The sequence below is a fragment of the Ursus maritimus genome, unplaced genomic scaffold, assembly GCF_017311325.1.
Source record: "Ursus maritimus isolate PB19 unplaced genomic scaffold, ASM1731132v1 scaffold_24, whole genome shotgun sequence".
Lineage (NCBI taxonomy): Eukaryota > Metazoa > Chordata > Mammalia > Carnivora > Ursidae > Ursus > Ursus maritimus.
This window is the reverse complement of record NW_024424897.1, coordinates 12484305-12512033: the sequence shown is the minus strand read 5'-3', so window position 1 is coordinate 12512033 and position 27729 is coordinate 12484305. Positions and strand designations below refer to the sequence as shown.

Sequence of the window (27729 nt, the reverse complement as noted above, 5' to 3'; positions counted from 1 at the left end):
TGGGATGTGTTGGGCAAGTTTAGAGAACAGCAAGGGGGCAGTGTAGACCTAGCACTGAGAGCAGAAATGGGAGTGGTAGGAAAAGCAGTTAGGGCACAAATCAGAGAAAGCTGTGTAGACGATTGTAATTGATTTTTTTTTTAAGCAGCTTTACTGAGGTATAATTTATATATTACAAAATTATTTTAAAGTGTACAATTCAGTGAATTTTTAGTATATTTGTATTGAATTTTTAATGCGTTGAGCACATGGAAGTGATTCCATCTGACTAATATTTTAAACATGTCTCTCTGGCCCTGTGCAGAGAAAAAAGTGTGAGGGACCAAGAATGGGAGAGCAGGGAGACCGATCAGGAAGCTATTATTGTAGTCTAGGTAAGAGAGGGGCTGGTTTGGACAGAGGTATCAGTCAGCAAATGATGATGCTAACAAGTGCAATGCGAAAGGCTAGAGGTGGATCAGGTTTATTGGGTAAAAAAAAAAAAAAATTCAAGAATCTGTTTTGTGGATAATGAATATAACGATGTATCCGAAGTCATGAACGAACACCAAGTTTATATCTGATATACATTTTTGTCATCTCAACATCCTAAATTTTTGCAAACATGAATTAAACGTAATAATTTTAAAGTTCAAACTTGTGAAACATACTGATTGCCTAAGATAGTTGACTCCATAGTTGTATTTTATTAATTAAATAACATAAGAGCAAGATCTTTCACACTGGAATTTTTAATTTTTGTACATTTGGGATATAAAGAAAAGTGATGCTTTGGAGCCAAACGGTCATTGTCAGAGACACTTCATTCTCTTTTTAATGAAAGTTGAAGTTAAAAATTAGCATTCAGGGACGCCTGGGTGGCACAGCGGTTAAACGTCTGCCTTCGGCTCAGGGCGTAATCCCGGTGTTCTGGGATCGAGCCCCACATCAGGCTCTTACGCTGTGAGCCTGCTTCTTCATCTCCCACTCCCCCTGCTTCTGTTCCCTCTCTCACAGGCTGTCTCTATCTCTCTGTCGAATAAATAAATAAAATCTTAAAAAAATAATTAGCATTCAGACCTTGTCATTAGGTAACAGTAAATATAGAGAAAAATGGACAGAGTCTGTCAGCAGAATTGAATTTAAGAATCATCAAAACTAGACAGATCTTGCTGAGCAGCTCCTGATTTAATAATTAAATAAGGTAGAGTTCAAGGCATGGCTTAAGATGAAAGACGGGACTGTCACTGAGAATTAGTTTCTTGGTTTTGTTGTTCTTTCAGGCTTTTTCTTTTTCTGTTTTTTTTTTTTTTTGGTTGAGTCTTGTTTCATTGCCATTTGTTATAAGCAGATACTTGTATAGATTATTAGACTTATGTCTTTTGGTATTGGCAGGGATTTTCTTGTGTGAAATTCATAATTAAAACATGTAAACAGTGAATTTTTAAAACAATATATTAGAACTTATAAATAATTATTAAATTATAGCAAAATTTTTAGATGCTTGGGGAGGTGACAGTTGTAAAATATAGGGCTCTATTCATAACAATGCTTAGATACACTGAAAGTCTGTGGGTGGTTTGGTGTGATTTTAGGCTCAGTTAATGGAATTCTTTACCTTTTTCTGTATCATGGATCCCGCTGGCAATCTTGTGAAGTCTATGAAGAAATTTTATTGAGTTATAGTTATCAAAATATTAATAAATCAAAGTCATGATAAAGTAATATATATATTTCTGAACTAATGCAATAAATATCAAGATTTAGCAGTGGGTCTGATAACCATTGTAATTTATTAATAAGGATGAAGATAAACAATATTTAGTGATTATCCCAAACTGTGATGGACTATAAAAATATCTGTGGTATATGATACTACCTTGGTTTGTTGACCATATTCTTAGTTGAAGGGAAATGCTGAAGGTCAGTTAGGGTAGTGAAAATTAAGATGAGATTTTCTTCTCCATTCTAATTTCCTGACACTCTGAATTGTATTCATGGACCTGTATCAAGTTTAAGAACCCCAGCCTTAAAGAGTATCAAAGGGCCTTAGACACCTGAGAATTTTCTTAGCCATTATTAACTGTTGTTAGTAGGGACATGTGATAATTCATGGAGCAATTCATCTCCTCTCTGAGATGGCTGGACTTTGTTATTTTGTAGTTGCCACCAGCATTTCTTCTCCCAGCCTCATAATTATAAAGAAACCCCCAGATAGTAACACCAGTTCATCATTTTGAATTAACTGAACATTTAAGAGAAGGTAGATTTAATTTTTTCTAAAAACAGTATTAGATTTACAGAAAATTTGAGAAGATAATACACATTTTCCATATACCATACCCAATTTCCTTTATTAACATCTTACATTATTTTGGCCCACTTGTTGCAACAAATGAATCAGTAGTGTTACATTATTATTAATTAAACTCCATAATTTATTCAGTTTTCCTTAATTTTTATGTAATGTCCTGTTGTCCAGGATCTCATGCAGGACATCACATTACATTTAGTTGTTAGGTCTCTAGTTTACTCTTGGATGTGACAGTTTCTCAGGCTTTCCTTGTTCTTCATGGTCTCAGCAGTCTTGAGGAGTGTGGGTCAGGCATGTTGTAGGATGCTCTCTATTGGCTTTTGTCTCATGTTTTTCTTACGATTAGACTGGGGTTCTGGGTTGAGGCAGTAGGATCCCACAGGTGCAGTGCTGTTCTCATCACGTCAGATCAGTGGTATGTGAAATTAATGACATCACTTTTTAAAAAAAAAGATTTTATTTAATTTTTTGAGAGAGAGTGAAAGTGCGTGTAAGTGGGGGGAGGGAGAGGGACAAGAAGACTCCGTGCTGAGTGCAGAGCCCGACGCTGGGTTCCATTTCACAACCCTGAGAGCACGACCTGAGCTGAAATCAAGTCAGACCCTTAACCAACTGAGCCACCCAGGCGCCCCAATGACATCACTTTGATATTAACCTTCATCACCTGGCTGAGATAGTGTTTGTTAGGGTTTTCACCATAAAGTTACTCCCCACCTTTCCATACTGTCCTCTTTGGAAGAAAGTTACTATGTGCAGCCCATGCTTAAGAAATAGGGAGTTATGCTCTCCATGCTTGAGGATGGAGTATCTATATAAATTGTTTGAAGTTTTTCTGGAGGGAGATTTGTCTCTTCTTTCTCATTTATTCATTTATTGAATCATTTATTTATATCCGTATGGACTTGGGATATTATTTATTTTATACTCTGGGTTATAATCCAATATTCCTTCAATTTTTTGCTCAAATTGTTTAGCTTTGGCCATTGGGAACTCTTTCAGTGGGCTCCGGTGCCCCTTTGACATATCCCCATCAATGTGGATACCATGGAGAAGGTATTAGAAACCAAGATCTGTGTGCTAGGTGTGCTCATTACTGTTGGGGTGTCTTTTCTTTTATGCCCTTAGTTACTGACAGAGCAAGGGAGTATATGTGCATATCCTAACTTGTGTATATATGCATTTCTATAAACATTTCTATATGTAATCATCTGTATCCATCTAAACATAATTTCTTACTGATGTCTGTAACTCAGATTACCACATGGATTGTTCTGGCCTCTTGCCATTGTGTATCTGTAAATTCTTAATCCAACAGTGGAAACTTGGCTTCCACCGTCCTCCTTCATTGTTACTTAATTGTTCCATTCCCGTATACATGTATACAGTATCAGAGTTATTAATCCATACCCCCATGGGAACCAACTTCGAGTACAGTGCTTATGAGCAGTTATCTTTTGCTTTTGGTCTTACAGACACCACTCATTTTAAAATTGCTTAAGCCATCCCCTTTCCCCCATCCCTTCAATGAGTTTTTTCATGTATTAGTAATATAACGAGATTCTCTTGTCACAGTCTGCATTTCTTCCTGAGATCCCCCCAACTCCTAAATGATTTTTTAAATTTACATAACATCTCTTCATTTTTTGTGCTTTAAAATTCCATGTGCTTTGACAAATACATCTTCTCACGTATCCATCATTATAGTATCATACATATTTTCACTGTTCTAAAAAATCACCTGTGCTTTACTCTATTCATCCCTTGCCCCTCTCCCTAGAATCCCTGGGAACCACTGATCTTTTTTACCGTTTGCCTAGTTTTGTCTTTCAAAATGTCGTATAATTGGAATCATATATTATGTATCCTTTTCAGACTGGTTTCTTTCACTAAGCAATTATACCTTTAAGGATTCTTCATGTGTTTTTGTGGTTTAAAAACTCATTTCCTTTTATTGATGAATAACATTCAGTTATATAGATGTACCATAGTTTGTTTATTCATTTATCTCTTAAAAGATATCTTGTTTCTGTCCAGTTTTTTGGCAATGATGAATAGAGCTCTTATAAGTATTCACTTACAGAGTTTTGCATGGGCATAGTTTTCAAATCAATTGCAAATTCACTGCGAGAAGTATAACCAAAACAAATCACTGCATATATATGTGCCATAAAATATTCATAGCAACATTATTTTTAATAGCCAGGCACTGAAAACAACCCATCAATAAATGGATAAATTATTTTATGTATATTCACACAGGGTAAAACTATATATAGCAATGAAAAAGGTTTAATTACTGCTATACTCCATGACATGGATGAATCTCAGACATACAATATGCATGATGAAGCCTGACCCAAAAGAGTACTGTATGATTCCATTTATAGGAAGCTCAACAAAGCCAAGGTTAATTTTTTTGTGATGAAAGTTGGAGTAGTGGTTGCCTTTGTGGAGAGGATGACCAATAAGGCTTCAGAATGGCTGGTAATGTTTACATCTTGTAATGGCTCATGGGTATTTTCAATTTGTAAACAGTTATTAAAATGTGTACTTAAGATTTGTACAACCTTTTGTCATATTTCAATAAATTTATGAAATAAGATAAAATATATCACTCTTTTTTGCCAGTCTAAATAGTTGCTGAGTTACTAACCCTTTCTAATTTTTCTTTTTGGTAGGATTTCAAATGTTTGTATGTACAATTCCAACATCTGTATCTCCAGTCCTTATGTCTTATTCTATCAGTTGCATAAGTGAAGGCCCACTGGATATTTTCTAATTTCCTAGTATGTAACTTGTTGAAAATCATGTCTTTATTTCCTACCAAAATAATACTCTTTGCTGAGCTTTGTCTTGATTCCCAATGTGTTATAATTCTCTTGGCATATTAGATTTTGAGCCTGGAAGATTTCTGATTCTTGCCACTTGTCATCTCCTTTACTTGGTGTTTTACTTAATCATACTATTTACTACTACAAAAATTTTCTCGGATTCCCTCTTCCCTTCTGTTTCCACAGCTACCACTTGAGTTCAGGCCATTGTTGCCTCATTCCAAGACCCTTCTAGTAACCTGCTAGTTGCTCTCCCTGTCTCCTCTTGTTCCATACCCCACAAATGCAGTTTGTCCCATTTACCCATGATTGAGAACTTTAATTACTGATCTAATGCCTATTATAACTTCTGCTTATAAGCCATGCCCATTCAAGAACTCCAACCACATCTTCCAGGTGCCACCTTTGAGTTCACGATGTGGGAAGATATTCTTTGCACACAAGGTAATCCGTTTGTCATTAACTATACAGTTACTTGTTCCTTCCTTGATCCTGTTGTTCCCTACACGGTATTCCCTCTACACTGTCGCCACAGCCTGCAAAGTAATGATTTGATGGCATCTTTTTTTTTTTTTTAACTTTTTGCTCATTTTGAGGCTTCTATTATTTTTTATCCTCTCAATTCTTTGTATTCATTTTTAAAAAGGTTACTTTGCCTAAATATTGTTGTCCTTAAGGTATTTCAGTATATGTCTATATGCTTTCCCTTAAATTTATTTTACTTACTTTGGGTCTATTTTATGTAAGACACCATGAGTGTTAGGAAAATGCCTTAAAAATATATCATAAAAATAAAATAACAATAAATTAAAAAATAATAAAATGAATAACTGTCTTACTATGCAGGATGATAATAAAACAAATAACTCACTTACTGTGTGAGTGAATTCGATTGTATTTATTATTCTACACGTGCTGTAAGTCTTCTCATACTGTTGTTTCTTTCCCTGAGTTGACCTCAGTCATAACTTGCTGCCTATGAATGTGGCTTTGTGTGATTTTTCACCTAGCTCAGACTTTCCTGCTTATTCTTTCATGCCAGATTGGGTTCAGAGATGCTACAGTTCCAGCTTGCATAGATGTTATTGTTGAACCAAGCAACAGATTATTTGCATCCCACTTAGTTTGGATAACTATGTTCTGATGATATTTTCTAAGATCTCCAGCCATGGGTCATGCTTTCTTGGAGTATTCCTACATTTCTATTTGATCATCATTTCATTTTACAGACCTTCCTCATGTATTTTGAGTCATGTAACATATTCCTCATAGATTTTTAAATTTCAGTATCTGGACCATTCTGTGTGTCCATTTCTCTTTCTTTTTTTTTTCCCTCTCGATTCTAATTTTTGACATGCCTGGTATTTTCTGATTGAATGCTAGACATTGCGTGAATGCTCTGGATGATGTTATCTTCCTCCAGAGAGGTGCACCCTAACCTCTGAGAGGTGTTTGGTGTGGAGACAGCTCCCCTTGATTCATTCGGGGACCGAGGTGACTCAGGGCCGGGTTGCAGTCCTTGTTCTACCTCGGATTCACTTCCACTCCTAGTGTGGCCATCTACACAGTTGGAGGTGAAAGTCTCTGATGTTACCAGGGGAAGACCCTTGAATAATCTCCAGTTTTTTACTCCTAAGTACAGTGACACTGCCAAAAACTCTGGTCTGCATTTCAGAGTATTTTCTCTTGGTTTCCTAGCCATCTGCCCTGTAAATGTTAGGAATTTGGGAAATTCCTTGAGGAGAAAACTGCTTGTGTGGAGCCCCCTCCTGTGTGCATCAGGGATATTGGTTCCTCAAGTCCTGGCTGCCTAGGCCACCCCCTGCTCTAATTGCCTTGCGTCATCCTCAGTCTCCAAGATTGGGGAATGCCTCAAAGGTGAAAGCAGCTTACGGAGTGTTGACTCATCTCTCTGAGGTTTCTTTCTCTTGCCCCCTTAGGTCCTAGCTGCCTTGGAAGATCTCTAATGCCTTTAAATTGACTTTTTCTTGATGTCTTTTGGGTTTTTCACTTTTTCTCAGTGCGAGTGAGATCTGCTGCAAGCTACTCCATCACAGGCAGAGATAGCAGTTCTTCTCCCAGGGTTTATTATATTAAGACAGTTTCATTTCTGTTTCTAGCATATCTTGTCTCTTTGGGGTAATTTCCAAGAGAAGAGGGAATAAAGATAATTTTTATTCTGCCATTTAAAACTGGAAGGCCAAGTATGTATTCTTTTCTTTGTTTCTTCCAGTCAATCGATATTTAGGAAACAAGGAGAGTTTAGAATATGTATTGGAAAATTGAACTATCTTCTAAAAGGAGCTCCCAAAGCAGAGGGATCATTAATAATGAGGCAGAGTGAATAGGATCCATGGAGAAGAAATCTGAGCATCTGATATGTGTCAGACTCTGAGCTAGGAATTGTATGTATTTTCTATCTACCATATCTATATACCATGTTTTTACATTAGATATAATTATTTTCCTTCCTCAAATTAAGAAACTGTTGCTTCCAAAATTTAAATTATATACCTAAATTCGTATTATAATGAAGAAAGGATGGAATGAATAAAGAATGTTGGGGCTGTAATATTATTTAATGCTTGAACTTTATTTTAAATATTTATCTTAGAATGAGTATAAAAAGATACTAATTGATCGGAACATCATCCTAACCTTTTCTGATTGCTCACACTTACTGGAAGTGTAATTGTTAAAATGAAAATCAGTTGTCCCTTCAGCTATTGCCTGCTTACCCTAATTTTAGATAAAATACCTAGTCATAAACACATTGATCTAGTTTTATAAAGATGAAAAATTCAAATAACTTAAACATCAAATAATAAAGAAATGATTTAATTATATGATGATTTTTGGAGACTTTGGAAAATGCAGTACTTTTGATAAAATGGTAAGTAAATAAAAATAAGAAACAAATAAAAATTTCATTCACTAATACTGCAACTATGTAATAAAATATTTTTATACACTAATGTGATAATATGTGTATCAATAAAATTTTTAATTAAAAATATTACATTATTTTTATGATTTTAGGAAGTTTCTAGAACTTCAAGTGAAGAGTAAAGAACATTGTCAAATACTTACCTAATAAATATGCATTTATTAATAGTTGCATAGAGAGAATGTACTTTCGTGAGGATAAGGACTTCATCTCTTTTATTTATTGGTTTGTCCCTAGGTCCTGCAATAGTACCAGATTCAGTAAATATTTGTTGAACGAGTGAATGAATAGCTAAAAGGGTATAAACATGATGGTCTTACTCTTGTGGGTGAAGGCATTCTTCTTTTTTTTTTTTTTTTAAAGATCTTGTTGATTTAAAGGTTGGTTTAATTTTTACCAGTATGATTTATGATACATTTATTTTCTGTATTCTTATTTCTAATAGGGTATATGTATATTTTTTTCAGGCTACTTAATGATACAGAAGTATTATAAAGTCAGTCAGAGGCTTTCCTAACCATGACCTATTCTTTCAGAACCAAGTGGTCAAGGAACTGGAGTCCCGTGTCCAGCAGCTGACTGGGGAAGCAGAGAACAGTAACTTACAGAAACAAAAATTAATTCAAGAAAAACTGGAACTTGAAAGATGTTACCAGATAACATGTAATGAATTACAAGAAGTAAAGGCAAGGTATTGTCTGAAGTCAGATATCTATCAGATGTGGCTGTAAAGTACTGATATTAACTCTCAAAATTATTTACCAAAATTAATCACACCTGTGCATTTAACCTTGGGATGTTTCTAGCATAAATACTGCCATTTGTTAATTTTAAAAGTCTTATTTAAAAAGCATAACGTTTAAGAACAGTTGATTAAAATGTGGACGCTTCCTTGACAGATTGAAAGATAATGCATTTGAATTTGGTTCACTCAAAAATTTCGTTTTAGATATTGATTCTAAATGTACTAGAAGTATATTTTATTCTCTTATTGCTTTTAGGCGCAACACACTGCATAAAGAGAAAGATAATCTTGTAAACGATTATGAACAAAACATGAAACTATTACAAACCAAATATGATGCTGATATAAGCCTTCTGAAAAAGGAGCATGCTCTTTCAGCTTCTAAGGTACTGTATGCTGGCAGATGTAACCACACAAAGTAGTTACTTACCTTGCTCAGCGTAGAGCCATAGATAGCTGTGTGGAAGCTAACTATTTGGCGTTTGAAATTAGTCTCTTTTTTGCTTTATTCTTGAAATAATTGAAATTTTAAGAGTTTTTATTGGTATTTAAAATACTGATAATGCTGAATGTCTAATACAGGGCATAATATAAATATTTAATAAACTAAATTCCACTATAAGTTAATCCTTTTAAGTACTGAAAATTTTTAAAATGAGGAAACATATAAGAAAATTCAAGTAGAAATGCTCAGTCGTGTCAATAATGCATTTTGTAGAGTAACTATATACATTATTATTATTTTGAAATCTGGGTCATGCTTTAGCTTTCTTATCACATACATACAGGAACGCATAGACACCCTTCTTGGCACCCACACACTTTTGTGTCAGATACTGAAACTTGCCACAAAGCAAATCCTATAGCTACAATTCTAAGGTAGTCAGTTACTTGCTATTTCATGAATTAAGTATTCCAGTAGATTTCCTTTTAAAAGTAAAATTTAGAAGGTTTTCTGTAAGCCCATTATCTGTACATCAGTATTATATTTTTGTAACTTTAAGTATTGTGCAGAATTTAGTTTATATTTTGACTTTAAAAGATTAATTTTTAAAGTTTTTAAAAAAATATTTTTCATTCAGACTTATAGATGATTTTAATTCTGATTAAACCTTCAATCGGGAAAAGTATATCTATTCAACCAGAAGTTCTAGGATGGTACTGTTTTTCATTATTCTTAAAATTCTTGTAGGCATCTGGTGTGATTAAAGAACTAGAAGAGAACATCTGTCAATTAAAACAGCAGCTCCAGGAATCAGAACTTCAAAGAAAGCAGCAACTAAGGGTGAGTCCTATATTTTTATACAGAGCAGGGGGTAAAACTCTCCTTTCCTTTTCTTGATTATATGTATAAATAAGAGTCAATTAAGAAAAATCCTCAGACATACAAGTAGCCATTTTTTTTCTTTTGTTGCATTGTATCATTTTACATCTTATTTATTTTAACAAAAGTAGATGCTAATGGAATATAGGGAAAAAAGAACAATAATTTTATTGAATTATCTTTTTTGAATCATTCAAAAAATAAACCTTATTTAAATACATTTTTATTTTAGAATAATTTCCTCCCTTTAAATTACTCTCTACCAGTCTTTAAACTTTCTTTTTCTCCTTCATATCTTCTAGATCTTTCCCTTTCCCTCATGGTCAAGAATCACCAAAGACTGACATATGATATAACTTTAAATGTATTATTTCTCTATTGAGTCAGTTGGTTACTTTTAAGTAATATCCTAATCCTAAGGCCAGAAAAGTTCTCTTCCACTGTAAGTAGACCCTTTAGAGAGTAGGAACGTCTTCAGATAACTAAGGTATTCTGTTCTGCCCTCACACAAAGCTACTCACGTTTCTATTTGTAGTTGAGAAGATTGGACAGGTAGGGCTCTTGTAATAATATGCAAAACTTAAATAAAGTTTGTCATCAGGTAGATCGATTTATTTCCTTAGATTACAAATTGTATTGACTCTAATAGCAACTGTAAGTACAATAAAAGTATTTATTATTCACAGGATCAAGAAAATAAGTTTCAAATGGAGAAAAGTCATTTAAAACGCACCTATGAAAAAAAGGTAATATGTTTTGTATGATACTATGAGACATTTAAAATGGCCAATGAGGCAACTGAGAATGAGGGCTGGTTTTTATTAAGCCATGCATTCTAGCCCCTAAAGAATCATTGATTTCTTAAGTTGATTTCAGCTAGCCAGTGATCAAATTTTGCTTCATTTTTCATATTTATAAACAGCTTCTTTAGTTTGATTATGAATTATATCAATATAAAAGCACCCCTTCTATATTATATTTAATGAGTGAAGAGTATTATAATAACACTTTGAAATTATATATTTTTTCTACCAGTTTAAAAATATGGTGCAATTGATGGGAGGGGAGCTGTTTGTATTCTGTCAAATCTCATATGTAGTAATGCTCATATTTAACCAAAGAACATAAAACAATTAAAGAATTGTCTACTACTTAAACATTTCTTTAATAATTGTTTCTTGTCATTTGGAACAGTGAATAATTCTGCATATGCTGGCATCCCTGTTATCAGTAATAACTGGGGGTTTATTGACATAATTTAACATCTTTGGCAATAAAATGCAGAGTTCTATAGGTTTGTGACTTTTATACTTCGGTTTGAATTTGTTGTTTGCTATATGACATGAAAAGTAAAAGAATAGTTGAAATAGTAAAGATTTTATTGTTGCTTTTATAATTATTTACTGTTGTAATATTAACCAAATCAATTCATTTGTAAAGTACTCACATAATGGAAAATGAGTAAAACATTAACCTTTCAATAATTAAATACATACAAATTAAAATTAAACAGGTTATATAGCACAACATTCTTTTTTTTTTTTTTTAGATTTGTTTATTTATTTTAGAGAGAGAGAGAGAGAGAGAGCAGGGGAAGGGGCAGAGGGAGAGGGAGAGAGAGTCCCAGGTAGACTCTGCTAAGTGCGGAGCCTGACGCGGGGCTATCTCATGACCTGAACTGAAACCAAGAGTCAGTTGCTTAATCTGCTGAGCCACCCATGCACCCTGTAGCACAACATTCTTAAAACACTTCGTATATCTCATCTTACTTATCTATACAGTCACTCAGCCGATATTCATTAAATGCTTTCTCTGGGCAAGGTATTATACAAGGTGCTGGGATGGGGAGAGGGTTAAGGATGAATTAGCATAGTGTCTGCCTTCCAGGAGCTTAATGTCTAGGAAGAATGTTTCTGTCATTTGGAAAAGTGAGTATGTCTACCGACATGTATTGACCTGAATACATACATGCCCTTTAAAATTATAATTTTCTTATTGCTAAAGTTTTTTTGTTTTGTTTTGCTGATGTTTTAATACAGTCTCAGTGCAAGATCTTAAATATGCTTCATGTCTACAAAATGCTATCTGAACGAGAGGGAAATATTGTTTTCATTGGAATAAAGACTTTTTTTTTTTTTTAGTTTTTACTGTTGAGTCATGCAGCTTCATAAATATTTGACTTACTAGAAGAAGACCATACGTTATCAGAAGCCTTACCCCCACTGTATAAGGCATCCTCTGGGTGTCCTTGTTAGTCCATTGTTCATTCTTTGGACAGATGTCTGGCTTCCTATTCATTAAGGAACACCTTCTTGGCCTCCTGCTCCATTAAACTCTGTGGTCACCCCTCTTCCTGAGATGGTATCTGGGTACCTGTGAGATAGGGAGAGAGTTTGGTAGCAAAGAGAAAGGCATGCACTGACTAATTGTAAAAGAACGTGTTGCTATCCCAAACTTCTGTAAGTCCTACTGAGGACTGTTAGATACAGAGACAGAGCTGGAGAGACCGTCTTTCTTCTACCACTGTCTTATCTTGGCTAGTTAGCCACAAAGGACACTAAGGTTTCTGGATCAGCCCCTCTGCCTGGCAGACACACCTGAGAAACAGAACGTTAGAGCTCAGTTGGTCCCTATCCAGTAGCCTTCCACCCACTCCTGTTCTATTTCGCTTAGGGAGCAGACCTAAATTCTTTCTGTTAGGCATCCTAACTACAACTTTTCCCTTTCCACAAAGTATCAGTTGGCCTTAGCTTTTTAATAATGTAACTAGTTAAAGTGTGTTAATTGTTTTCAATGTAAATAAGAAGTGTTTAAAATAATAGCAATCTTAAAAAGAAAAATAAGCTCAATTGTTCCCGTTGCATATGTTCTCACATTATTTATACTGGAAGAATGTTGCTCAGCATGTCACTTTTTGTTTTACAATTAATTCCACAATCTCCCCCTTTTACATTGACATCTGTTCTTCTTTCTTTATTAAACCTGCTGTGATCTCAGTCCTTGAAGATTGGATAGCTCGTACCCCCCTCAGGGAATATCCTTTTTGACTGTGCAGAGAGCTGACATAAATCTGACATAGTCCTGCGCTGTGGAAGTCAGTAGCTAAATGGGTTGTATAGGTTTTTTGTTTGTTAGCCAGTGTTACAGGTGTGCACACGCAATAACTCTTGGTGGAAAACTTAGTTCTGAGTATCTGTTCAGGAGGAGGAAATGCCATCTGAGTGACATTATTTCCTCACGCCAATAAGAAAGCAGCATGAGAGATCCTCACTTGTCTTTGAGGTAAGAGAAACAGTTAGCATCAAATGCTGTCCCTAATTTAAGCACACACACATTATCTAATGGTTTTTATTGATCTCTGGTGGCTGTTGCCTGCTCTTAAGATCTTTGAACATCAAACAAATAATAGGTAGTAAAACTAAATGTCATTGTTTGATGAAGTGTCCTAATCTGTTAAATCAGGAAATGGTTAGGCTAAATGATTTTACTAGCAAGGAAACACCTGCCTCCTACAAACCTATTGCTTGTTTTCCAAACAGGCACCAAAGAGTGAAAGATGGTGTTGTTTACCTAAAGAAGTTCGAGAGACAGATGTTAAGCATGTATATTCTAAAATGTGCTAGAACTCAAATACCTGCTTGTAATTTCTCTGATGTAACTGTGTAACAGATGAGATATAAAGTCTGCTGGAGTTCAAAACCATCAAAAATAATATTCCAATGTTTTGCATTCACTTACCATTCTTTTAATTAGGTTAAAATAATTTAAAACACACACCTGAGAGCTTTACACATAATATATTGTGTAGTATTTTCCAACTACTACTGGCATGATTTTCTTTAAGAGGATAATGTGCCTTGAGTGAAGTTTGAAACAATGAAATTGCACAGTGAGAAGACTTACAGAAAGAAGTCCTGCAGCCCAGTGCCCGCATTTCTCCTATGGGGAAGCTGAGTTGGAGAGGGGGTGGAGTCAGCCGGGCAGCGGGTGTGGTGAGTGGCGGTTCACTGCTCCTTTCCATGCCAGCACAGCTGGCACCCTGTATCTGTGTCCTTATGCAGAGCAGAATCTCTTTCTTATTTATACAAATACTCCTGTCTTGATTACTTAAATTCTTGGGTTGCCAGGGAAAATATTCATAATATTTTACATGTGTTTACATACATTTACATACATTTAGTAAATGTTCAGTAATTGTGCTTATGTCTAGTTTAGTTATTTACAACAGACTCTCATGTTGGGGAATATATGTTGTATCTTCGACTCTTTGGTTTGTATTTTCATTAATTAAGTTATTAAAATTCATTTTTGGTATTAACCATATAGAGTAGGGAAAGGATTACAGGATCAGTTCGGATTATTCTCCACTGCCTTGCATACATTAAAAAGCAAGGGTTGACAGTAGCATTATCTTTATCACTGCAACTATCTGGAATATAGGTTAGAACTAAAAATAAAATCCAAAAAGGCCCGTAACCACACAGTACAAATATATTCAATTAAGGACAAATGGACAAACAATTTTTGTGTGGGTCAGGTATTGTGCTGGGTGTTGGGATATAGAAATAAATGAGAAAGAAACAGCTTCTAGCATTAAGGACCCCTTAGCTCAAATGTCTGTGCATCGACACATGTATGTTTACCTCAGAGGGAAGTCTCTCCTTCTCCCATCAGATAGTCCCATTTCTGCTTCAGAAATGGTTCCAGTGCTTATAGAGGCAATAAATCAGATCAAGATGCTTGCGTTAGCACATTGACCAGCATCAGGAAGTCACAGCTGCAAACCTGACACAGGTTAAGATTGAATAGAGAGTGATAAAAAGCACTTTTACAAGAGCTCCAGTTCTTAGCAATTCAGGAGCCATCTTCAGAAAGGGCAGCCAGTGCAACCAGGGGATTTACTGTATTGTGCCATCGCTGTGACTTCAGGTCTTCACAGTGACCTTGAGTTTTCAAGAAAATGTTTAGGTATAGAGTATTCAATCTGAGAAGGTAATGATAATAATTTTTAACATTTGTGGAACATTTATTATGTTCCTAAAATTGTTCTAAGAGCTTTCCATGGAATAATTTATTAACTCATCACAATTACATATTTTCCATGGAGTAACTTATTAACCCATCACAATTTTTAAGACATAGTTACTGTTATCCCTGTTTCCTCAGGGGACGCAGCTGAGGCACGGTGTTAAGTAACCGGCCGCGGAGGACGGTAGAAACCCATGCAGTCTGATTTCAGAGCTCACACTCCTAATCACCATGTAACTTCAGATAGATTTTTCTCAAAGATGGGTGATTTTTTTGAAGTTTTAGCTTAAAGAGGTAAACCTCAATTTTGCTTTCATGCAGAGAGTTCTGAGTCCCAGAGAAGGAGAAGCTTAGCAGGAAACAGAGGGGAAATCCCTCAAAGAGCCATGCATCGGAGACACAGTGCCAGTATATAAAATATTACTGAGTGGTCGGTAGCTCCGCCAGCGGCTCCTCCTGAGTTCCCTGTATGGCCTATGGCTTCGGAGTCCCGCAGAAGTGAGCCGTGAGGTGTGGAGAGAAAGCCCTCCTCAGCGGAGATCCCCAGTCCACCATCCTGGGGCCTTCCTGGGACCTGGACTGGCTCTGCAGCCCCGAGAAGGAGGCCGCACTAGCAGGCACGTAATGGAAGCGAGGTTATGCCCCCTGCATTTTTGCTCAAGCACCAAATCCAATCGGGTAATATGCCGTTTACAAACGAGTGGGAGAACAGAGCTGTAATGGGGTCTATGGCAAAATAGTGCCAAGCAAAGGAAGGAAAGTGTTACACTTTCGGAGACTCCAAGAAAGGAGTGTCTTCTGAAAGGTATTACTTCAAAAGAAAACATCAAAAGAATTAATCCATAGAGTACCAGAAGGTACAACGTCTAGGAAAGAGAAACATACGTCATAAGGAAAGAAAAGGATGGAGCGAAGGTGGAGGTAATTGTCGTGGGAAGGCTGTGAAGAACCTGAAAACACAGCAGCAGACATACATCCATGTGGGCACGGGGGAAGGTGGCGCTGGTGCCCTGGAGCTCCCCATCTGCGATCTGAGGGACAGACCGTTACCCTGCGGGCTGCAGGCGACAGGCAGAGAACAGATACTAAAGCAGAAAACAGAAAACCGGTAGACCACAAATTGATATTCCTGAAGGGGGCTCAGAATCAATTAACATGAAGGAAAGGTAGGAGAGAACTTTCTTGAAGGTTTGTGTATACAGACTGGGAAGATTCACCCTGTATCAGATAAAAACCAGGAAAGGGATTTGAGGACATTTGATCCTCAGTACAGAGAGTGGTTTATAATTATCCAGGCTGGGGTGAGAAGGGGCAAAGGTCAGGTCAGTTTGGTCTCCTTGGTTGCAAATCTAAATGTCTTAAGACAGTAGGGTGACATATGCTCTGTTGATAGGCCAAAATGTTGTGACTCAGTAATCCCATTGACAACTTTAACTTTGTGTGCCAAGGCAACAGCTGACCTTCTTGGATGCGTGAAACCTCAGAGACAGGTCACTGAGATACTCTTTTTGAAAATAAAATTACTAGCTGATGTACCTTCATCTACCTAAGGATAAGCAAAACATCAAATCAAAACAAAAAAACCACTCAAGAATAAAAAAGTAATGCTGGATGCCACAATTAACTAAAATAGAGCTGAAATTAAACGTTTCTTGTGTACATGGTCTAAAATAATGCAGATGTTGGAAAAATTTCTTGAGAGAAGGGATGCGTAGTTAAAAAATGTGAAAACAGCTATCTGGATCAAATAAATCGGATTATTTAAAAGAAAAAATGGCTAGGAGAAGAGGTAAATGTGCTAAGCTGTTATTTAAAAAGATAGGGCATGGAGGGTAGTTTTTCGCTTATTGACTATTAGCGAAGCATAGGTTAAAAATAATTGTGAAGCTGTGCCCAGATGGCTCAGTCGGTTGGGCATCTGCCTCTGGTTCAGATCATGATCCCGGGGTCCTGGGATCGAGCCCCATGTCGGGCTCCTTGCTCATTAGGAAGTCTGCTTCTCCCTCTCCCCCTGAACCTCCCCCCGTTCATGCTGTCTCTCAAATAAATAAATTTTGAAAAGAAACCAAAGCCAAAACAAACATACGTTTCCAAAATGTCCGCATTGGGTCATCTCTGAGTTTAATTTTGGGCTTTAATTTCTTTGATTCTGCACATCAAAGAGACCAGATCACTGTTGGGATGGTGCTTCTGTTGCTTTATCAATGTTTATACTCCAATTCAACATGCCTACTATGTGCCAAGCCTGTAATACATACCAGGGATCCAATGTAAGTAAGACAATGATTCCAGTCTAGGACCTGGTAAAATTTTGGACAATTGACTTTTTTCCCCATGTAAAGTAAAATAAATGTTGTGGCAAAAATTTGCAAGGCAGGTTAGTTGTTCTTTCTCTTTTTAATAAGGTAGGTACTTATGAGGTATTTTAATTTTACCATTTAAGAGATGGGGGAGAGGGGTCCCCTGTCTTTATTTTCCCGAGGGCCTATGCTCGCCACCACCCTGCGTGTTCCTGTTTCCAGTTGTTTTCTCACCTCTTGGTCACATAGTAGCCAGTAGAAGCTTTTTGATATTCTCATGGAATACAAGACTATGAACAAACTCATGGAAGATTTCCTCACTCCTCTCTCTCCTTTCAGTCTACAAACAGAGTTGATTTTATTTATTTATTTTACTAAACCACCAAAGGAGAAAAACACGAGAGAATTATCAGAGGAAAAGGTCAAAGAGTATAAGGTTTTTGAAATGGAGAGGTCTCCATCCAAACTAATATAAATAGCCAAGTACAGGCATTTTGGGCTAGTGCTGTCAGTGTTTGAAAAGGTTTGTGAATGTGTGTGTGCACGCACACGTGTTTGTGTGTGTTGTTGGTTTTGTGCTTGTCATTCCTCTCCCGTTCCCTGTACCCACCAGTGGTGCCGTCAGCCTCACCTGGGTTGCCCACGGATGTGCAGCCCCTGTCCTCACCCCACTAAGTGGCTTGCATTTTCTCACCTACCAGCATGGCTCCGTACCCCCTGTTGCCTTGTGTGTAGAAGCATGGCTGCCCTTTTACTCCTCCCTTTCTGTCCAGCTGTACCAAACTCTCCTTTCCCTATAGGTCCACATGATGTCCATGTTGGATGTGCTTATCTGTATTTACACGTGAAGAGTTTTCTGTTAAGAGAAAGTTTTGTTTAGCCCTCATTATTCATGCTCCCTTCCCACCGACTCAAAGGATGCTAAATTAGGAAAGAGATCTTCATGGTGGGGCGACTGCCTCCCAAACTCAGTGGACGGTTATACAAACCATTCCCAATAGTGGAAGAGAGAGCCATTTCATCAAAACCTGTGTATGTTTGCAGAATATAGACACATGATTTTATTCTCTTGAATCTCGTGCGATTCCTTTCCTTTGGCTACTATGTAAGTTCAAAAAAATTCATAAGTGACTGCTCCTTTTGAATTTCTTACACATCAGTTTATTTTACAGGAAATCCACATATAGGTAGACTCAAACAATTACTAACTTTGGCCAGAAAATTGGTATTGGAAGTATAGGATTGAAATGGTTGTGTGGTAAATGATTATGGTTAACCAAGTCTCTATGTTGAAATATCGAAATGTAATTTTACATTAAAAATAGATTTAAGATGACTGTTTCATTGTATTTCTTCTCTGAGTGCTTGTCTTCTGGTAACTTTTACATGTCTTCGTCATGGCAGATTCATGACCTGCAGAGTGAACTTGATAAAGAGAAAGAAGATGCTCAAAAGAAAATCCACAAATTTGAGGAAGCACTCAGGTGAGTAAAATTGTAACATATTTAATTAAAAAATACTCTTATTCTAGACTGTGAGCCACATTAAGCAACTAGAACTAAAACATCATATTTTTCTAAGAGCCTTGCTGTGGTTTAGTTTGAATTGGTTTTCCACCATGAATCTCTATTTTCTGAATGTTATTACTAGCCAGCACATATTTTTTTTCAAAAAGGAAAAATCAGTTCATCTGTTTTTAAGTGATAGGAATGTAAGAAAATAGAACTTAGTGGTTTTAGATGCTTTCTTCCTCTTAAATGAAAACAGATTAAAAAGAAAAAACCAAGATTTAGGTCTTAGGACATTTAGAAATTCCTCTGTAGATTTTTTTGGGGAGAAATTTGGGTAATGAAATGTTCCAGTTATATTTGAAAATGGACTATTACACAGGCATTGTTTGGAAAAGATTTTGTCTCATGATATAACAAATATACACATTAAAGTGTCAGATTTTATGTATCTTCTCCATTCATTTACTAGGTTGATTAGGCCCTACTTATCAGTAGATTTTATCATTCAGTTTTTAGCTGAAAAACATTGATTTAGTCAGTAAATATTGAGTTTCCACCATGTGTCAGGCAATGTGTAGTCCCTTCCCAGAGGACCTTAGAATCGGTTGGAAAGATTTTCAATAACTTTGGCAATTATGTTACAGAGTGATAAGAACAGGGTACGTGACCCAAAAAAGTGATTTAAGAAGGGAAGCTTACTTGAGTGCATTATATCTAGCTAACTCCCATCCCAGAGAATCAGCTAATTTGATTTTTCTTTCTTCCTCAAACCTTCAAACAAGAATAACTTGCAGAAAGGCCAAAAAGAACACCCAGAATCAAACAAACTTAGTATCAGATTCTGCCTGGGCTGATTACATACCATTTCCTCTCCCTCATTTTTCTTGTTGATTAAATGTATTAGCCGAGTTGTCATATAGAACATCTTAAAATAATTTATGTACTAGGACATCATGAATATCAGTTTTTTATCTGCACAAGGACTTATTGCTTATTTGTTCCCATCACCATGTATGAATTAGATAAAGTCAGAAGAGAACTATAATATTCATTAAAGATTATTCATTATTTAAGTTAAATAAGTGTATTTTATACTCCAGCTTAGATAATGACAAAACTAGGGCTTTCTTGCTTCCTTCATGGAGGAGATGCCCTCCCTTTTTATCCTTTGTTCCATTTTTTATTCCTTAAAATGTTGATTAATAACATTCTTCATATATCCAATTTATCATACTTTTCCTTCTCTTTTGTTCTACTTTGTCTCTGTTCTTTAGTAATTTCTTTATACCTTTTTCATTGGTTTGTTGATTTGCATTTTATATTGCTAACGGAAGAGATATTCCCTTTACATAACAGCACACCTACAAATATTTGTTTGGTACTTAAGATGTCTATAGATTGTGGTATGATGCTCAAACAAGTAGAAGGTTTAGAAGATACAGCTCAAGGGGCGCCTGGGTGGCGCAGTCGTTAAGCGTCTGCCTTCGGCTCAGGGAGTGATCCTGGCATTCTGGGATCGAGCCCCACATCAGGCTCCTCCGCTGGGAGCCTGCTTCTTCCTCTCCCACTCCCCCTGCTTGTGTTCCCTCTCTCGCTGGCTGTCTCTCTCTGTCAAATAAATAAAATCTTTAAAAAAAAAAAAATAAAGAAGATACAGCTCAAGACAGAGAGCTGTTCTTAATGATTTTATGGAGTCCACGTTAGGTATTTGAAATACTAGATACTCAGTTGTTGACAGTAAGTGCAATTGGAATTCAGAAAGATTTTTTCAGTGGGATATTGGGAGTTTATGTGTAAACCAGTGTAGTATCTTTTAATGTTCACTGATACATTAGGAAAGAACCCTAAGCCTCTGCGGTTTTCTGTATACAACATTATAATTCATTGAGCCAAGTAACACTCTTTAAGGCTTTAAAGGTCTTTACCAAAATACCAAATTTAACTTGGGGTCAAAAGGTTATTTCAAGGCTTTACTAAAATTCCCCCATAGGCCTGTTTCTCCCATTCCCTGTGTAGGTGATGTTTTCATTTCGACTAAATGTCTGTAGGATCCTAACAATATAGCACCTGGGAGAGCAGGAACAATCGGGCCTGAGAGACGTAGAGTAAGTTCTTGTGTGGCCTGAACATCAGAGTACATAGCACCAGCTGGCCAATGCCCCAAAGGAGAACAGTCTGGAGGATGACTGCTGCCGCTTTCGAATCTCAGAATTGTGGTAGACCCAGTTGGTCCAAAGGCAATTCCATTTTTCTAAAAAACAGCTGTGTGGTATAGAAATTTGCCTTGATTATTAACAGAACTTTTTCTGTAATAAATATATACCAAGTGGAAAATCTCGCTTTAAAGAATGTGGTGGCATCCATTCATGTAATCCTTCTTTCGTCCACACATTAAGGGTTTATTTCTTCTGTGCATGTTGAATGTAAGGTAGAGGACAGCAGAGAACAGGAATTCATACATAGGAATTCATATGCGTGTGAACACACGATAAACGTGTTCAACTCAATCTTCAGTTAAGAGCTCAAGCTGATACCTGAGAACCTCTCGTTACTTAAGGGGCACCCTGGTTTGAGGTCGGCATTCACTGTAAATGCTAACTCCTTGAAGCCCATTTGTCTATTGTTACTGTTTTTCAGAAATAAAACTAGTTTGATATTATTGTACTACTTACAGATTTTATTTTACACATATCCCGAATATTTTTTGCTTCCTACTTTATTTTTATTCTGGCAAATAGTTTTAATAACCTCCAATAACTGAAAGCTATCTGAAACTATCAATGGAATGAATTGTATGTGTGCATTTTTTATTCTTCAAAGACAAGTAATTAAAATATGTGGGAAGCTTGGTAGACCAATGAATGGAAAATAACCACATATAGCAAGATAATTTGGTATAACTCTTTGAAAGACTAACACTGAAAAAGTTTTTGTTTTTGTTTTTTTTAGAGAAGTTAAAAATCTATGGACAATAGAGGTAGATAGTATAGATTTGGTTTATTCCTTTTTCAATATTCATGTATTTAACAAATTTGATGTCTAAGTTTTTGATGCTATAAAAATAATAAAATATTGTTCTGAGATATTGTATACATTTTCTGTTTTTTGAGCTTTTATTTATTTATTTTAGAGAACACACACACACACACACACACACACGAGTGGGGGGAGGGGCAAAGGGAGAGGGAGAGAGAGAGAATCTCAGGCAGATTCTGTGGTGAGTATGGAGCCCGACACAGGGATCAATCTCATGACCTTGAGATCATGACCTGACCTGAAGCCAAGAGTTGGGCGCATAACCAACTGAACCACCCAGGCACCCCTATACATTGTCTATTTTGAAGTATTTAATGAAACATTCCAAAGTTATTTTTTTGATTGATACCTTTCAAATTCCTCTATGCAGTAAAATACAAAACTGCCTTGAAACAGATTTATTCTGATCCATTTTAACTTTTTTTGCATTGTCAAATTGTAAATGTTATAAATATTTCTACCCTCACACTAATATATATAAGTTTTCTGGTTTTTAGTTAGTACTGAAAATATGTAGTCATAATTTCACTAGAACATATGATAATACTGGTCTTTAGATGATATGGTGATAAATGAGACTACAGGAAGAAAGCACTTATTTAACTAAAACGTATTGTTTTGTCGTCATTGTTATATATACACATGTATGTACACATGACTGTGTGTGGATGTATACACCACAAACAAAAGTTTTATTGGGTTTTAAGGAAAAATACAGAAGGATAAAACGAACTCAAATCTGGGCCGTAACCTCTTATCTCAAAGGCTTCTTGACATTACTAACGCAAACTAATCATGCATTTTTGTTAAAAGGTGATGTCTCATGAAAACTGAATATTCCTTTATTCTTCTTTTTAATCATTGCCTTACATTTTTATCATAGTTATGTTATAATCCTGAAACACGTGTTTATCTGAGTTTTTGCAAATTTTTATAATATATAAAATTTAAATAAGGTGTTTGAATATATAAATATTTAGAAATACATGTTTGCTCTTGCTTAGAGTTTGCTGTAAATAAAAAGACCATATTGAAAAATGAAACAGTGGTTAGTTGTACCCTTACAATTTTTTAATAATCTTTTTTTAAAGCTAGTTAATAGAATACTATGGCTTAAAATCTGAAAGATAAAAAAAAAAAAGAGCATATAGGAAAAAGCTCCCCTTCCATGTAAGCCTTCTAGCTATACATTTTCCCTTTTGGGAAAAGTGTATCCTTTCATAGGCAAGTATAAATATTCCTTCCCCATCATCTTGTCCCCTTATACTTTACATATACCCTGATCTTTCTTTTTTTGTTGTTTTTGCTTATCAGTATGAATTGGAGATTGTTTCATATAAGGACATAAAGAGCTTTTTCATTCTAATTTATGTATTTGATATAATTTATTTGACCAGTTCTGTAGAGATGAACACATGATGAAAATTCTTCCATTTGTCTTTTAGTACATATATGGTTTGAGTTTAATATTTAAGTCTGTGATCCATTTGGAATGTATCCAGTGTAGATTGTGAGGTATGGATCCGTTCTTTGTGTTCTTTGTCAAATGATTTCTCAACTACCTCGAGCTCATTTATTTTAATAATCTAGCCTTTCCCTCATTCGAGTTCTGCTATAGGGCCATCACTGGACGTGTTCCTAGACTTTCTGTTCCACTCCAGAGATCTGGATATGCTCGCACCAGTCTCAGACTCTTTTAATTACTGCAGTTTAAAAATAATATTTAATCTCTGGTAGGACCTCTTATTCTGCCACAATGGTCTTTTTTAAAATCTTTTTTTTTTCTTTTTATATTTTCCCACTAGAGCTTTACAATTAGCTGTCTAGTAAAAAACCAAACAAACCATTAGTCTTTTTGTTAATGTTATTGAACATGTATAGTTCAACAAAGGAAGAATTGACATCTTTTAGTGTTAAGTCTTTTTACGCAAGGACGTGAGATGCCTTTCCGTTTGTTAAGGTCTTCTTTCGTGCCGTTCTACAGCTCTACCTTCTTTTGAAACAGACATTGTTCATAAGAAATTTGTGTTACTTAAATATCACAAGTTGGTTCTTTTGTATTAAACGCGTGCTAGTATTTTGACTATTTATTAGGGTATGTGATGTGAAAATTGAAATACGTAGGAAGTTGTACGTCCTAGGTTTGACGTTTCATACAGAATTTAAGGTATGGATTTTAAAATCTCTGAACACACCGTGTACTTTTATATGAAGAATGCAAAACTCTTTAGGGCATCACTTGCTTTGTGTGTCCTTCTCCTGTAGTCATTCAGTGCCTTACATGTGATCTTAACCAAATTAACTTGTGAATTCCTCCCAACATATATTTTCTTCTAGGATCTTTGTTGGTTTTGAATATATAGTGTGGCACCGAGCAGGCAAGGGCTCGGCTGTGGCCACTGTGCACGGCTGTACAGGCTTTGTGTTGCATAATAACACTGTTTATTAATACAATAGTGTGGTCCACTAGGTATTCATGCCCACGATATGGAGGACACTGTCCACACACACCACTGCGTGGTGTTCTGGAACTTAGATGTGTTTTTCCTGCTTTAGTCGATAACATCAGATATTGTTGATTTCATTTTATTAACTTAGTATAAAATAGTTATTTTGCCTTCCATTAAACTATTGTTGGAATGGCTGCACTGTTTGTGAAAATAGAAATTTTGTATCGAAGGGACAAAAGTGAAGTGTTTCCGGCACGATTTGAAGAATTCGGGTTGGTAATTTACAGGAAGTCCAGAATCAGTCTGCTTAACCTCCTGTGCCCGTGACGTCTTCTTAAAGCGCAGTTGCCTGAGCCCCTCCTAAGTGTCTCTGCTGCTGCCGGCTTTCCTTACTGGTTTCCATCAGCTCAGGTGTTCAGACTGTGTCGTGTTCATCCTTGGGGTAGTGTTTTTCTCTGTTCATGTGCGCAGAAGGAAAGTCAGTGTTGCTTTCTTCCGGAGGGCAGAATAGGATGTCGCTAAAGTTACCAACCTTCCCTCTTGATGAAAAAACAATCTTAGGAATTTAAATACAAAGTCTTATTTATTGTGGAATTTCTATCTAGAGCTCTTTAGAATGCTACTGACTTTTTGTAGTGCTGATTCTAGACAGCAGTATGGATTTGCATTGCTTTCAGGATTTTATTATTATGGATGAATATAGGAAAAATAAATAATAGTAACTTCTAATAGAGTTTATTTTAGGAAGTAAATAGTTCATGTATTTACAATAATAGTGTATAATGAATTTATAATACACAGAGTGAACTTATTTATAAGACAAGTAAAATATCTATTTTTTAAAACAGACTGAAATGAATTTTATAGTATAAACAAATATTAACAAAATTAAAATATAACATAAACATGTAGAGAAAGGGGGATACTATTGTACCAGAAATAAAGCTATTTCTGTATTTGAATTTTAAATTTGCCCTGGCCTGAACTCTTTCACGTGGTTTTGGGAGTCATTAGCATAGGTTAAGGGCATGAACCCAGGACCCAGTTGTCATAGATCCAAATTCCTGCTCAAATTACAAGCTCTGTGACCTTGGGTATGGTGCTTAGCTTCTATGTGATGCAGTCTTTACAACTATAAAATGAGGGTAGTAATAAGATCTTCCTCCTAAGATTGCTGAGAGGCTTGGATGTGTCAATATAAGCATTTAGAACAGTGTCTGTTACACATGTGTATGAGCCCTTAGTATTTTGTTTCTCATTGCCTTATCAGAGGATCAAACAAGTTCTTCAGAAGAAGTAATCTTTCCCTGCCATCATTTTTTTTAACAAACAGCTTTACTGAGGTGTAATTATCACACCATAAAATTTACTTGTTTTAAGCCTATAGTTCAGTGCTTTTTAGTAAACTTACAGAGTTGTGTCACCATCATCATAGTTCAGTTTTAGAACATTTCCATCAGCCCAAAAGATCCCTTATGAGGGATTTTAGAAGGAAATTATCATAATTGATTTTTTTTTTTCTGACTGAAAGGAATAGGTAATAAGGGACAAGATCTTTGACAGTTATCCTGTGGTCAATGCTAACCAACCACTTCTTATTTTGACCCTCAGTAAAAGCTGAAGTCCTCATATTGAGATTTACTTCAGTCAGCATTTTGTGGAGATCTAAACTAATGTAGCCCTGATATGTTGCTTCCGGGTTATTGAATTTTCTGGTGTTTTAACTTTGATACAAGGATGAATTTAGAAAGCAGATTCTGTGTGTGGTGTGTGCGCATGTGCGTGCATGTGCGTGTGCACGCAAACACCCTGAAAGGGGCCTGGAAATATATATATGCTAACGTGTTTGGCACTAGAGTAGGAGGGGTATTCGTGTTTTCCTCTCTGTATTTGTATTTGGTTTGAATCTTTTCCAATGGGAATATGTATATTAGCTTTGTAGCTTCATAGTAAAATACAAAAGAAACAGATACAGATTTTGGAAGGAAGAATTGTGCAGTATTAATAATGGTGACCTCTGCTTGGCGAGCATATGGGATTTAAAAAGAATTTCTCTGTATTTTACATGTTCTGAAATACATGTGTCCAGCAGTTCCTCAGAGTCTTGAGACTCTTTCAACTTGTCCTAAATCTCTTAGTCAGCATGGGCTAGAGCAGGCAATAAACCCAGATAATCTCTGGAAATATCTGAAGTCTAATTATTTGGGGTTTGATTGGGAAAGAAACCTTTCATGTATTTCATATAATAAAAGGATAGGTGATAAGGTTGACATTACATTTTTTTTTATAGGTGAGAATTTTTGTCACCTAGAATGAAGGGGTACCCTGCTCCAAGATTTTAAGAAAGGCTATTAGGAAGCCTATGGGATATAGAATAGGAAATACAGCTTTCTAATAAATGTATAATTAGGATATTCTTAATGAAAGTAAAAGGTATTCACCATGGGAGATTATAGTACCTTTTTGACATGCTTTAAGTTTTCCTGTGGGAACTCACATAAAATACATAGATTCATTTTCCACTTTTAATTTATGAATATTATTTTGTAGACTTGAATCTGATTATAGTACACACATTTTGATTTGTAATGTCAGAACAAATTACATGCACTAGTTATTAATCCCAAGAATAAAGCACCATGTACTGGTTACTGATCCCCGGGGAGGACTCCAACTACTTGGAGAATAGCAGAGATCCTCACAATGCCAGCCACCAGAAATAGAAGTCCAAACATTTCTGCCTACTGCATCTTATTACTGGAGTCATCAAAAACACAGCACAATCACAGCACAATCAAGCATTGAATGGAACAACGCTTAACTTACATAGAGAAGAGACAGAACAAGATGGGCTCAGTCCACCATGGGCAATGGCTCTCTCCCGATGGCTGTCACAAGGCAGTTTGCCTACCTGTCCTGTGCTGCAGTAGAAAGACTCCGTCCTCTCCCTGTGGAGGACAGATCTAACAGGTTGGCCAGGTGCCAGATGATGCACACACTTCAAGCAAAGACAAAAGAGCATTCTTTGACCTGACACGGGTATCACACAAGGTGATAAGCCCAGCACAGGCTTTGTGGGCTCTTTATCTGTTGAGAAGTGTTCCAAGCCCCAGACCCATTCTTAGGTGGCTGAGTGGGGGTCGAAAGACTGCACGTATGAGACTGCCTTTCCTAACACCTCAATATCCTAATATTTCAAGGTAGGTGAATCTCATGACTGACCTGTACTTTAGGGGGATTATCCTGGCAGGAGTGAGAATATCA

At 36.1% G+C, this 27729-nt stretch overlaps 1 protein-coding gene across 7 annotated transcripts in view; it reads left to right on the top strand.

Moving 5' to 3' along the window:
• CEP112 (centrosomal protein 112) overlaps positions 1 to 27729 on the top strand; it is a 413330-nt gene that overhangs the window by 88979 nt on the left and 296622 nt on the right. For all 7 annotated transcript variants that reach the window (XM_040640361.1, XM_040640362.1, XM_040640360.1 and 4 more), the window contains 5 exons: positions 8608 to 8762; positions 9073 to 9202; positions 10009 to 10101; positions 10827 to 10886; positions 18873 to 18952. In XM_040640361.1, coding sequence (XP_040496295.1) covers positions 8608 to 8762; positions 9073 to 9202; positions 10009 to 10101; positions 10827 to 10886; positions 18873 to 18952 — 518 coding nt within the window. The remainder of the gene's footprint in view (positions 1 to 8607; positions 8763 to 9072; positions 9203 to 10008; positions 10102 to 10826; positions 10887 to 18872; positions 18953 to 27729) is intronic.